The sequence below is a fragment of the Dipteris shenzhenensis genome, chromosome 25 (assembly GCF_047967505.1).
Source record: "Dipteris shenzhenensis isolate YYH24624 ecotype China chromosome 25, Dip_SZ_1.0, whole genome shotgun sequence".
NCBI classification, from domain to species: domain Eukaryota; kingdom Viridiplantae; phylum Streptophyta; class Polypodiopsida; order Gleicheniales; family Dipteridaceae; genus Dipteris; species Dipteris shenzhenensis.
Genome location: NC_141620.1, coordinates 4,505,172 through 4,518,125, shown reverse-complemented (window position 1 = coordinate 4,518,125; position 12,954 = coordinate 4,505,172). Strand labels below are relative to the sequence as shown.

Below are 12,954 nucleotides of genomic sequence, written 5' to 3'. Positions count from 1 at the left end.
GGATACCCTCGAGCGGCCCCCACGTCCCCTGTGTGATAAGGAAAGTGGGGTCCTGCTGGCATGCCTCGAACAAGTGATGAAGACCAGGTGCGGTGCTGCACCAACAGAACGCGCCCCAAGTGATCACTCCTAGCTCTGGTGCTGCACGAGTAAGAAGCCCGAAAGTCCACCTCCACACTTCCTGGGCGCGCATGCAGCTCCACAGGCAGTGTTTTGGTGACTCCTCATCCGCATGGCAAATCTGACAGCAACCGTCCTGGCCTATCTGCCTCAACCAGCTCCCCACTGGAAGGCCTTTGTGGGTAAGAAGCCACAGGAAGTATGAGATCTTCCGCGGCCGCCAGCTCTCCCACAAGGCCTTCCAGAAAGCCTGCAAAAAGAACCTGGAAATACCCTGTGCGTACCAGCTAGGACGCTGGGTGGGGGGGCGGCTCTGCATCCTCCCGAGAACTCGCCTGCCCAGAGTCGTGCTGTAAGCGAAGAAGGAAGTCTGCCCCTGTCCTGTCACAATCTCTGGCCACCACCACTCTCCTGGGTCCCACTCAAGCTCTGACAAGGCCCGCCCCTCCCAGAGCCAAAGACGCCAAAGCTGCAACTGGTCCTGCTCAATACTAGGGTCGGTATGCCAGACCTTCCCAAGAAGGCCTACGACCCTAACCCTCTGCCACGGGAGTAGGGGGTCAATGAGCGCATCCTCTCTCCTGAGTCGTCCGTCCCCTGAAACCGCGAAGAAGGCGATAGAGGAGTCATCCAAACGTCCTGCGACCACCAGTGGGATGCCACGGGGGGTGAACTGTCCCAGCCAGTGGGTGTCTCCAGGCATGAGGACCTGAGGCTCAGGTGGAGCCAACCAAGCGGCTGGGATCGCGCCGTCGATCTCCGTGCGTCTCGCCTGGACTCCGCGTGCACCTCCCGCTGCGTCTGCCAGATCGGCCATCTCCAGATGTCTGTACGTGTCCCTCCAAACTCGAAGGGACCGGGCTGGCCCCCTCATCCAGCCGTCCCACCTGATATGTGATCTCTCCCCCAGCTGAAGGCCCTCGGCGTCTCTGACCTGCCCATTCCAGACGAGCGGCTGGCGATCGATCTCCTCCTGACAGCTGGGCTGGGACTGAATGAGGCTGAGACGGAGCCGCCTCCAAACCATGAGGAGGCTACAAACGAGTGGGGAGCGGGGCTGAGTGAGCGGGGCGGAAGTGAAGATCCACCTGAAGGACGGTAGCCACTCTCCACCTCGGCGCGGGACACAAGAGCCGACTCCCTGCTGAAGTAGCATCTTCCACGTCTGCCCCCCTGGGGTCAAACCGCGGATGATAAGCTTGCCTAACAAGGCCTGACTCTGAAGCTCTGGATCAATGACCCCCAGACCCCCCTCCGCCTGCGGAAGAATGACTGTCTGCCAAGCAACCCTGGCTCTGGTATCTCTCTGCCCATCCTCCCCAGACCAAAGAAAGTTCCGAACCAACCTCCTGAGCTGTGCCACGCTGGATCTCGAGAAGCACCAACAGGAAGCCACATACCAAGCCGTGGCTAGAAGGACCTGGTTAACTACTAAAGCACGACCTGCAAGGGACAGCTTAGCAGTGCTCCAGAAAGCCAGCTTCCGTCGGATGGAATCTAGCACCGGGAGAAACTGCTGAGCTGGCGTAATGTCTAGGCCAACCTGGAAGCCAAGGTATCTAGCTGTCTGTCCACGTGGAATCCATCTGAAGCCCAGGAATCGCCCCCACTGAGAACACGCCCCCGGGTCTGTGAGAAAACCAACTGATTTGTTCCAGTTGATTTTCGCACCAGCGGCCGAGCAGAAAACCTCCAGGGCCATCCGCACCCTCTCTAGCATCCTCTCATCGTCCTGGACATAAAGGGCTGTATCATCTGCGTACTCTGAGTCCAGAAGCTCCGTGTCCTCCCGGAGTGGAAGGCGAACACCCCTGAGCCCTGTGGACCTCGCCCGAAGGTAGTAAGTCATGGCCTCGGCGAAGAAGAGAAACAGATAAGGAGCCAGGGGACAGCCCTGACGTACTGATCTCTCCAAGCTGAAACGCTCACCCATCCTGCCTCCAATGATGACTCTGCTAGACGCTGTCCTGTACAAAGCTGAGATACCCTGAATCCAGCCTGCCGGGAAACCTAGTCGCTCCAGAGTCCCCTCCAAAAAGGACCAATCCACGCGATCGTAGGCCTTCTCGAAGTCGAGAAGTAAAATGGCAAGGTGTGAACCGCTGTACTGAGCCCACTCCGCCGCCTCTGAAAAGGTGAAGACATTATCCAGGATACTGCGATCCTGGACAAAGCCTGTCTGAGTGTCATGGACGAGGTCTGGGAGTAGAGGTCGAACTCTGGCACTGATCATCTTGGCGAGGATTTTGTAGGCAGTGGTAAGGAGAGTGATCGGACGCCACTGGCGGATCTCCTGTCTATCTCCTCCCTTCGGGATGAGGCAAATCAGTCCCGAGGAAAGGCTCTCTGGCATCTGACCGCTGCTGAAAATCCCCTGCAGAGCTGCAAGGAGGGGCTGATGGATCTGGTCCCAGAAGGAGGTGAAGAAAGCTCGGGATAGCCCATCCTCACCTGGGCATTTCTGCCCATCAATAGCCATCAAGGCCTCCAACATCTCATCCGCGGTGAACGGCGCCAACAACGTCGCCTGCATGCTGGGCTGGACCAGGGATGGAATGTGCCTCCACACCTCCTCACGGTCACGACTAGCACGAGGGGCAAGTGGCTCCTGCTGGAAGAGGGTCCTGTAGAAGTCAGTGGCCAACCCCAGGACCTCCCTCGGGTCCGTAACAATGTGACCATCCGCTGTCCTGAGACTCCGTAGCTGATCACCTGCAGCTCTCTGGCCGTGTGTCCTGAAGAACTCCCTGCACATCCGGTCACCCTTCCGGGCCCAGAAGGAGAGAGAGGCGTGAAAGGAGAACTCGGAGCGACGCTGGAGGGTCTCCTCCAAGAGGGCTCTGGCTCGAAGGGCCTGGATCCGAAGCTCCTCCGAGCCCGGGGAAGACTGCTGAAGTCGCTGAATGGAGGCGAGGTCCCTCCGAAGAGCTCTCTCTCTGCCCCACCAATCCTGTCGAACCTGTAGGGCTGCGAGCTGGCAGATCTGGCTGGAATCCTGCAGAGCCTGCGCGACCGAGTCTACCAGATCCATGCCCTCCCCCCAATCTCTGTCCCAAAGACTGCAAATGCTGCTACGGACGTCCGCCCTCGAGAAGATGGAATCGGGAATCCTGCATGATCGGGGGGGGAGAGTCTGGGCTGCCGAATCTAATGAGAGGAGCACAGGCGCATGGTCGGATAGTGTCGTCCCTGGAACAATGCCCGCCTGGCCACCTCTGCTGATGGCCCAATCGCTGACATAGAACCTATCAAGCCGCTCCAGGAGTCTGCCTCCTTCCCTGCGGAAGCCCCAAGAGAAGTCCAGGCTCCCGTGCCAACGCCGGAAGGACGGGTCTCTCCAACTGTCCCTCCCTCCTGTCGCGAAGATAAAAGAGTCCCAAGCTGACTGCTCTGCCTGAGCCATACCTGTGAACTCCGGATCTCTACCCTGCTGGTCCTCCAAGGTCTCCAGGTTGTTGAAGTCTCCTCCAACAATCCAGGAATCCATGTCTGGAAGAATCCCTGTAAGTGTCCTCCAGAAGGTGGCTCTGCATCTGAGGTCTGTGGGAGCATAAATGTTGAGGATTCCTATCTTGGATCCCTCCAAATTCAGGCCTACCCAAAGGGCTCGGCCTGGGATCAACGTGCCGTGACCGAAAACTGACTGAGCTAACTGCTCGCACACGGAGGTACAGACCCCCCCGCTCCTCCCCTGTGCGCCGATCGAAGGCTCCCAATAAGTGTAGGAGCGTCCAGGGAGAACCTTCCCGCAGCTACGGGCATGAGCCGCAGAAAGCTTGTGCTCCTGGAGCAGCAGTACATCCAATCGACCAATCACTGCAGGCTGAAGTTCCTGACGCAAAATGAGCTTCCTGGGACCACGGGTACTCGAAGAGTGAAACCCGTTCACATTCCAGGATACGAGGTGTAGGCTCATGGAGAGGGATGGGGGGCTGCGAACAGCTGTCTGCTCGCAGAAGAAGTCGAAGAAGAATCAGACAGATCGGAGTGGAGGCGCTGCCGCTTGTGAGAAGGTTTGGAGGGGGAGACGGGGTCGTCCTGCCCGTTCTTCAACACCTTCAGCAAAGGCGAGAGGCCTCTAGTGCCATGAACAAATGCTTTCTCGAGCCAGCTCGAGATCTCTGAAGCAGTCATCCCGTAGAAGGTTCGGAGTTTCTGTTGGGACCAAGCTCTGACATCCTGGGGAAGAGGCCATGCCAGGGGGGGTCTGAGGATCACGATCAATCGGAAACGTTTGGCAGCGCAACGCCACCGCAAGCGCACATCGCCCTCGGACCACTGAGTCTCGAGGAGCTGCCCACCGGACGGGCCTATCCAGGAGCAAATCTGGGCGTGTGTCTGCTCTCTGAGAGCCTCCCACACCGAGTCGTCTGTCCAGGTCTCGGTGCCATCGCTGAGGAACGTGAAGGCGAAGCTAGGGCCATCCCTGGGAGCCAAGGCACCAATCCTCCCATCCGCCCCTTTGCGGAGCATGAAGATACTAATGTCGAGACAAGCCGGGAAGGTCCCAAGGTCGGCCACATCCAGGTAGTCCCAGGGGCCAGATCTGTAAAAGTCTCGAGGGAGCTCTCTCTCCTGGAGCTGAGACCCAGCTGAGTCTGCCACTGAGGGGCTAGCGGGAAGGGAAACCTGCTCCACTGGTGGTACAGACACCGGGTGTCCTGCAAGCGGGGGAGGAGGGGGAGGAGGCTGCGGGATAGGCGACTCGGGCTCCACGGAGGCGACTGGCGGGGAAGGTGGAGGAGGTGGAGGAGGTGGAGCGGAGGCTGCACTCGGCTGGGAAGGCGACGGTGCAGCTAACTCTGTAGGAGGGGCGAGGGGAGCAGGGGGGGGAGGGGGATGGGGATGCATCTGGAACTGGGGCTGAGAGGGAGGGGGAGGGGGAGGGGACTGAGGAAAAGGAGGCGGGGGCTGAAACTGCGGGGCGGGCGAAGGGGGGGGAAACTGGGGAAACCGGGGAGAAGGCGGGGGGGTGGGAGAGAGGAGGATCTGAGGCTGTGGAGGGCGGGCTGCCGTCGAAGAAGAGGCTCTCCCAGGTCCCTGGGGCATCTGCCTGTCAGGCCTGTGGAGTGCTGCTGCAGGAATGGTGACCTCTGCCTCCTTGCCTTTATCCGAAATCTTCTTATTCTTTCCTCTTTTCCTTCGAACCTCGGTCCAACCGCCCACTACCTCTGGCCCAGGCTCCGACTGCCTCGGCTCCTCCTGACGTGGCTGTCCGGGGGGGGAGGTGGGGGCGGAGGGGGCGGGGGCGGGGAGGGTCGAGACGAGCTGGCAAAGCGTGGACAAGCAGCCGCCAAGTGCCCAAAGCCATGGCACCGCAGGCACTGACCTGGCTGTCCGGTGACTATCATGCTCTGGGTGATACTGCTGGCACCTGTAACGATCTCGATCACTGCAGGGAGAGTCGCAGGATCCGCCACAGCCACACGGACTCGGGGAGCTCCTGCCGTGGTCACCGCGTCGGCAAAGGTGTCGTGCATAACCCAGCCAAAATGGGAGCCCAAGTCCCTGACAATCGGCCGCAGCTCAGTAGCAAGCCCTGGAAAAACGAGTGTCACTGGGTGGCGAGGTATACGGAACCGAGTGTCGAAATCCGCTGCGCTGAAACCACGGTACCACGGGACTATCATGATGATCTTCCCATCCACCGATGTGGGGGAACCGGCAATCAGATTGCTCGCAGCTTTCTCACTGGAGAGTTTGAGCCAGAAGATGCCCCTTCCCATAAGGGCCACCTCCTCGATATGGCCATCCTCTAGCAAGAGAGTGGACTGGAGCCAGTCCCTGATGGTAGACCTGGAGGGGGAGTGTCCAATGACTCTACCGTAAACAGAGATACGAGCAAAGTCACTGGCTACCTCCTGAACACGAGATGATTGTTGCTCTGTCAGGATAACGCGGTAGGCATCTGGAGAGGGAGGGTCCGACTGGGCCTCCGGATCCGGGCTGGGGGCCGCCATACCGCCAAGACTAACTGCAAGCTTCCGATGAAGAAAAACAGGCTGCCACCCAAGAAGAGATGAAGCGGCGGTGGAGCCTGGGGGTGAGGCGGCGAGGCGGGATGGAGCGGAGGGGGCGGCTGGAGCGGAGGGGGCGGCTGGAGCGGCGACGAGGCGAGGATGGAGCGGAGGCGGGCGAGGCGAGGCGGGATGGAGCGGAGGCGGGCGAGGCGAGGCGAGGCGGGATGGAGCGGAGGGGGCGAGGCGAGGCGGGATGGAGCGGAGGCGGGCGAGGATGGAGCGGAGGCGGGCGAGGCGAGGCGAGGCGGGCTGGAGCGGAGGCGGGCGAGGCGAGATGGAGCGGAGGGGGCGGCTGGAGCGGCGGCGAGGGGGGGGGTTGGAGCGGGGGCGAGGGGCGGGTTGGAGCGAGGTGCGGGATGGAGCGGAGGTAGGGGGCGGGGATGGAGCGAGGGGGCGGGATGGAGCGAGGGGCGGAGGTGAGGCGAGGGGCGGAGGTGAGGCGAGGGGCGGGATGGAGCGAAGGGCGGAGGTGAGGCGAGGGGTAGCGGGGTGCCGGCGGGGGGGGAGGAGAGGGGACGGGGGTCGAGGGCGGACGGGAGGGGTGGAGGTGGACGCGGCGAGGGGGGGGGGGAGCGAAGGGGAGGTAGGGGCTAACGGCGAGGGGGGGAGGGGAAGCTCGCAGGAGCTCGATGGGAGCTATTATAACTGTCATACCCGAAGCTATCTCTGAAGAGACAATAAAAGCGACCTCGCATCACGTAATACACTGGACATCTGAAGATGAAATGTTCCTCCGACTCGACCTCCTATAGATCACAATAAGTGCATATGCACCTCTCTCTGGGTACTCCCTCAGCTCATCCACTCTCAATGCGGAGACGGTGTGACAAAACTTGGAGTTGTCCAATAGAGATCCTCAATGAATGAGGAAGATGAATCCGAGTATATCTTGGGGGATCAACAAAACCCTCATCACTTATGTGTAGGCAGTGATCTCTGTAGAAGCTAAGCTTCACTGGGAGCTCACTCGATTCCACCCAGGTGCGGAATGTGTAGCTGTAGGAGATCCTCGCGTATGACCTAACCTTGTGCTACCCAACTGGGAGAAAAGGCACGTCAACGTTGTACTTGAAGGGAGGAAGTCTATCTATGCCAAACCCCAATCTCTTGAGCCGCTTGTCTATGTGTGTGTGTAGCAGCATCTCTGGTCACCCTCGGCTGCTAGGGCCATAGAGGAGGATAATGCCAGCCATGGAAGTTTGTGAAGTCCTGAAGTGCAATCTTCGTAACTTTTGACGCGATGTAGATATGTGATGATCTCGAAAGCTGCATCAAGTTGTAGTGGAGACGACCCAAACGCGGCCTTGATGATCTGGTGGGGGACCGATGGCTTACTCCGAATCATCCGTGACAACGTGAGAACCTGAAGACGCTCCACCCGAGCCCACTCTGCATGTCGAAAGCCTTGGTCCATGGTCATGAAAGTGTGAATGGAAACATTGTCTCTCCAACCTGGCTAACAAGGCATACCCTCTACTAAGACGGGCCTGCATCGCCAGTCTCATAGTGAAAAATTATGGCATGCAACATTTGGGCATATGAATTATGGTAGCCTAATGCTGCTGCAAAAACATGGTATGGTATAAAATGTTCCTCGTGTAGAGATGCCACCAAAGCATGTGTGCGAAGGATGCATCTTGGGTACAATGCACACGAATACTATTTTAAAGGATGGGTCAGTGAGGTTGTCACGTTATTCACAGTGAAATATATGGTCCCATGAGGACACCATCTTTTGGAAAGTATCTATATTTTGTAACCTTTAAGGACTTGGGTTTACCCATTGAAAGAAAGTCTATAAGTATGTAAGTGTTTTCAGCATTTGGCTGAAAATGAATCAGGTTGCAAGGCGCAGGCCCTCCGTACAGACAAAAGGGGGGGTATATATCAAATGCAATCAAAGCATACTTGGCAGAAAAGGGTATAAAGCCCCGAACCTTTTCTTTCCAAACCAGATAATTCGTTCCATCCAATTTTCCAGCCTCGCCAAAGTTCTCAACAAAGTTTGGTATAAGTGAGTTGTGATCGCCATGGAAAGGGTGTAACAAACTGCAAGCCACACCAACACACCTGAGTATGGATTCCATGCACTAACTGCAAGCCCAAACCAACACACCTAATATGGAAGCTCCTTCTCGGCAAGGACAACACCCTTCACGTAACGAGCAATGGTTAATGATCATATGATAAGCAGCAAGACTTCTTAAACCTTTAGCGAGTCGTCTTCAACATGCACCACAGAGAGGGAAGAGAGATGAACTGAGCTGGGATTGGACTGAGAATGAGAGAGATGAAGCAGAGATAACTGAGAGATGAACTGAGGGAACTGAGAGAGAATGTGCTGAGCTGTAAGCTGAGAAAGAACTGCTCAAACAAGACTGAAAAACCTCAACTTGCTGCAGTCCAAACCTCCTGCTGTGCTGTGTTGAGATCTGCCCACAAATCACAATCAATTTGGAGCCCATTCAAGGCCAGGTATGGAGTTGGATTTGGACTCGGGTTCACAATGAGGCCACAGCATACAACAAAATGTCCTCAATTAGGAACTACTGATGTACATTTTGCACTTGATGATGAGTCCAGTGTGTCACAATGCACCTAGTGCAGGGGTGCATGTGACACTCCAGTTTGGAGGAGTGTCCCGGTCTTCAATACCTTGGGCTTTGAATCACGAGCAAGGCTATCCTTGGATGGCCATCTTCAGCTCTGATACCATGTAGAAAAAACAATAGGACAGTTGCCTGCTATAGGCCAACACTCTCGAGCATAAGATTGACCGAGATTACAAGACACTTCAAGAAAGACACAATTCAACTTCTGTGCTTACCGAACAATAAAGAAGGCAACAAAGACCTGAAAAGAACTCAGAAGCACAGTCAAAACAGAATATATAAAGGTAGATACCAAGTACAAAAACTGCCAACAGAGGTACTAACACCTTCAGTAAACCACCACTGAATTAAGGTACCAAATCTGGCTCCGATTGCAGCACCATCTGAAATAGACTTCTCTTCTGCCACGTGTGTTGGTGTGTAGGCTTTAACCTTTAATAGCTGCTAAAAAATTTAGAGTACTCTAGCAAAGTTTTGCTCCTAAGTTCACTGCTGTCAGAGCTCCCTCCTGTGCACCTTCTTATGCTCTCCTACAAACTGTAGGTATGCACCTAGGTGTGCTCTGGATGCTAGAACTTAACGCTCTTGCAAGAACTCCTGTAGTGTGTATATACCTAGATGAATCCAAGATCATTCCCAAACTCATCCTCTAAAAACACAACATAGTGCAGTTTCAATCTCATGATAGTCACTCACAAGGTTGAAAACCATAAACTCCATCATGCATAGCAGGGACTAGCTACTATGACATCCCCACTGACGTCATCACCGCCCAACAATGGGTGTAGACCATAGTATAAAAATATGCTCTCACACATACAAATCCACACACCCACACATACTTGAGCATCCATTTATACAAAGTCTTCGTACTGAGTTTCTGTCGACACTCCGGAGGTGAAGGGCAGACTCAGCCATGATGAAGGCTAGCACTAAAGGAGAAGGCTAATCAAAAGGTAGTCCAAAATCTCTTCATTCAAGCTACAACTGCTTGTGAAATCTAAACATTTTCATTTTAGTCTCTCCCCAACGAGCATCTAAATCTAAATCTAGCTGATAGGGCAACGCACCAATTAAGATAGAAAGAATTATCACAATACCAGCAGGCCGCAACTTGGTGAAATTTGCATGTCCGCTAATACGGCAGAAGCATATACCTAGATGAATCCAAGAACATTCCCAAACTCATCCTCTAAAAACACAACATAGTGCAGTTTCAATCTCATGATAGTCACTCACAAGGTTGAAAACCATAAACTCCATCATGCATAGCAAGGACTAGCTACTATGACATCCCCACTGACGTCATCAGCGCCCAACAGTGGGTGTAGACCATAGTATAAAAATATGCTCTCACACATACAAATCCACACACCCACACATACTTGAGCATCCATTTATACAAAGTCTTCGTACTGAGTTTCTGTCGACACTCCGGAGGTGAAGGGCAGACTCAGCCATGATGAAGGCTAGCACTAAAGGAGAAGGCTAATCAAAAGGTAGTCCAAAATCTCTTCATTCAAGCTACAACTGCTTGTGAAGTCTAAACATTTTCATTTTAGTCTCTCCCCAACGAGCATCTAAATCAACTCCTGTAGTGTGAACTCATCAATGGATCAGCCTCTTCCTTTCACCTTGGAAGAGACCTAATTCTCGGATAGTGGAACCCCAAGTGGGACTCCTTATATAGGAATCTAGCACAGCGTCGACTCAGACTGGTCCACTACTGACGTGCCACAGGTTTGTGGTCCGTCTCATGCCCCTACCCGCTGCTGCCTGTCTCCCGATTGTTGAACACACAAATTATGCATGCAGCTCTCCATTGGCTTACCTGAACAGACCAACCAGACTGCCTGTAAATCATACTTCTAATGAAGCCATTCTTGCCCAATACCAGGGCCTGCAGGCTGCAGTATGTTGAAGCATGGGGCAACCCCCTCGTGTGGTGTGGAAATAATTGAAGGGTAATGAGGCCTCTAAGCACTGCATGAACGTGGTCCCATCCCCGTCAACAAGGAACACTGCATGGCTATGAGGGAAAAGATGCCAAAAAATATAAGCTCAAATTTTATATGTACTACAACAATGGGCCTTTCATTGGAAATGAGCTCTTTGCACATTACTTCTTTCATTGCCATCAAAAGTGCCATGAATGTTCACCAAAAGATAATGTATACATGAAGAAAATGAGCATAACCAAAGAGAATGAGATACGCTACCTGGTATAACCGAAGAAGCTTTGTTTCAAAATCACGCACTTTTCGTACTTCCTTTGATACTTGCATCTCCAACTCCTTTGCTGTAGGTATTCGTATTTGGTACCTAGCATTACAACATGCTATAGTAATGTGAAAATAAGTAAACATTAATACGTTTCACAAATTTGACAAAACTGATTATCTTAGAAAATATAATGTGAAAATTTGAGTATATACATTCTCAACTACTTTACATATGTGTGTGTGTGTGTGTGTGTGTGTGATTGATATTACCTCCTCCTTGGATTGCCCATCATGCTAATTCTTTATGGCATCTGAACAAATCATTAGCCTGGTGGAAAGGAAGATTGCAAATGATATGGAAGTTGAAAATGCCATTGAAGCAAAGACTATTCTTATGGAGATGTATTGTTGGTATTCTTCCAGTGGGAGTGAAATTGGCTAAACGACGAATAGCTTCACCTCTCTGTCCAAGATGTCACCTTGCATCGGAGAGTATTCCGCATTTATTGTGGTTTTGTTCATATTCCAGAGACCTTCTAGATAGAATCTCCTATTTTTTATCTCTCAGATTTCCAGCACACAGGTTCTACAGGTTTTTATGGATGTATGGCAAACTATCAGCTTCTTTGTCACAGTATTCTCTCTTCTTCCACTGGATCAGATATTGGGCCTTATGGACCCTCTGGCTGCAGCGCATCCAAGCATATCTGAATTCTCCTCTTCAGCATCCTTATGAGTTTTTCAGAGCCTCATTAAGGCAGTCTTTATATGATGCCTTCCATGAAAAAGATTTGGATGTTTCTTGTATTCAACTTTTCTTTTACTGTTTCTGATGGATAGGGCTGTAGCTCTATTTTGAGCACAGCCTGGATGTAAATGAATGTTTTATAATATAAGTATCTTGGTTTTACCATTTAAAAAAAAAGTGTGTGTGTGTGTGTGTGTGTGTGTGAAAGTGCTTTACATACAATGTACAGAGCCTCTGCAATGTCTCAAAGTGGAGGCTTTTGTGAAATTATGTACATAAAATGCAGCCAGAATTGTTTGTTTGCAAGAGCATAATCAACACTCTAAGGCTGGTCATCATGATTACTTTGGCGGCTATGATATATATTATGCTGGTACCACTACCTACTCAGGTGTATGCATAATGGTTAGACATGAGCTGGAGCCTCAGTTCGCATTCAATGACATCAGTGGCCGATGGATGGCCATACAATGTAATGTCAATGGTGATATTCTTGAGTTTGCATCAGTCTATGCCTCCCAGACCTCTGCCATGAGGGCTTTTTTATGGGATTCTTTAAGCAAATATCCATGGAGATCTAACATATTTATCTGTGGATATTTTAATAATTCCCCTCTACTGAGAGATAACACCACTTCAAGATCTCATATGCTATCATCAGAAAGACAGAAATCGGATAACATGCTTCTTTCTGTGCAGGCTGAAGATTTATGGCTGCTTCTCCAAGGGTCAGTGCCTCGATAAACTTTTCATCATAATGCATTTACTACATAATGGGCAAGGCTTGAAAGATGGTATTTGTTTTATCCACAACAATATGCAGATTTTAGCCCTCATCTCCTCATAGATTTCTCATTGGGCTTGTCAGATCATGCCCCATTATGGATAAATCTGCAACTTGGTATGCCACTGGATGATTTGCCAACTCTTTCCAGCAAATTACTGCATGTTAATCAAGCTTATTTCCGACATCAATATTTCCAGCAAATGATCAGACTTGCAATTCATCCCTTGCCTTTGCATGCCCACGAGGACATGAATTATGCTTGGGACAATTTTGTCTCTCGTATACAAAATGTCATTAGGGAGTATGGAAACTAGCACATGGCTACATGGAGGAATGAGGTCAAATGGGCAAAAAGGGCAGCACAACAACTGACTGATAATGATCAGAGGAAATTGCACAAATGGCAGATTAGAGCAAGAATGAAGCCCCTCATGGATAAGGGCTG

The 12,954-nt window shown here is 52.4% G+C and overlaps 1 protein-coding gene across 1 annotated transcript in view; it reads right to left on the bottom strand.

Moving 5' to 3' along the window:
- The window catches only part of LOC147885336 (binding protein), a 92,461-nt gene that overhangs the window by 41,625 nt on the left and 37,882 nt on the right, over positions 1-12,954 (bottom strand). Inside the window, exon 6 of the mRNA XM_087396522.1 lies at positions 10,972-11,074. Within this exon, the coding sequence (XP_087252648.1) occupies positions 10,972-11,074 (103 nt within the window). The remainder of the gene's footprint in view (positions 1-10,971; positions 11,075-12,954) is intronic.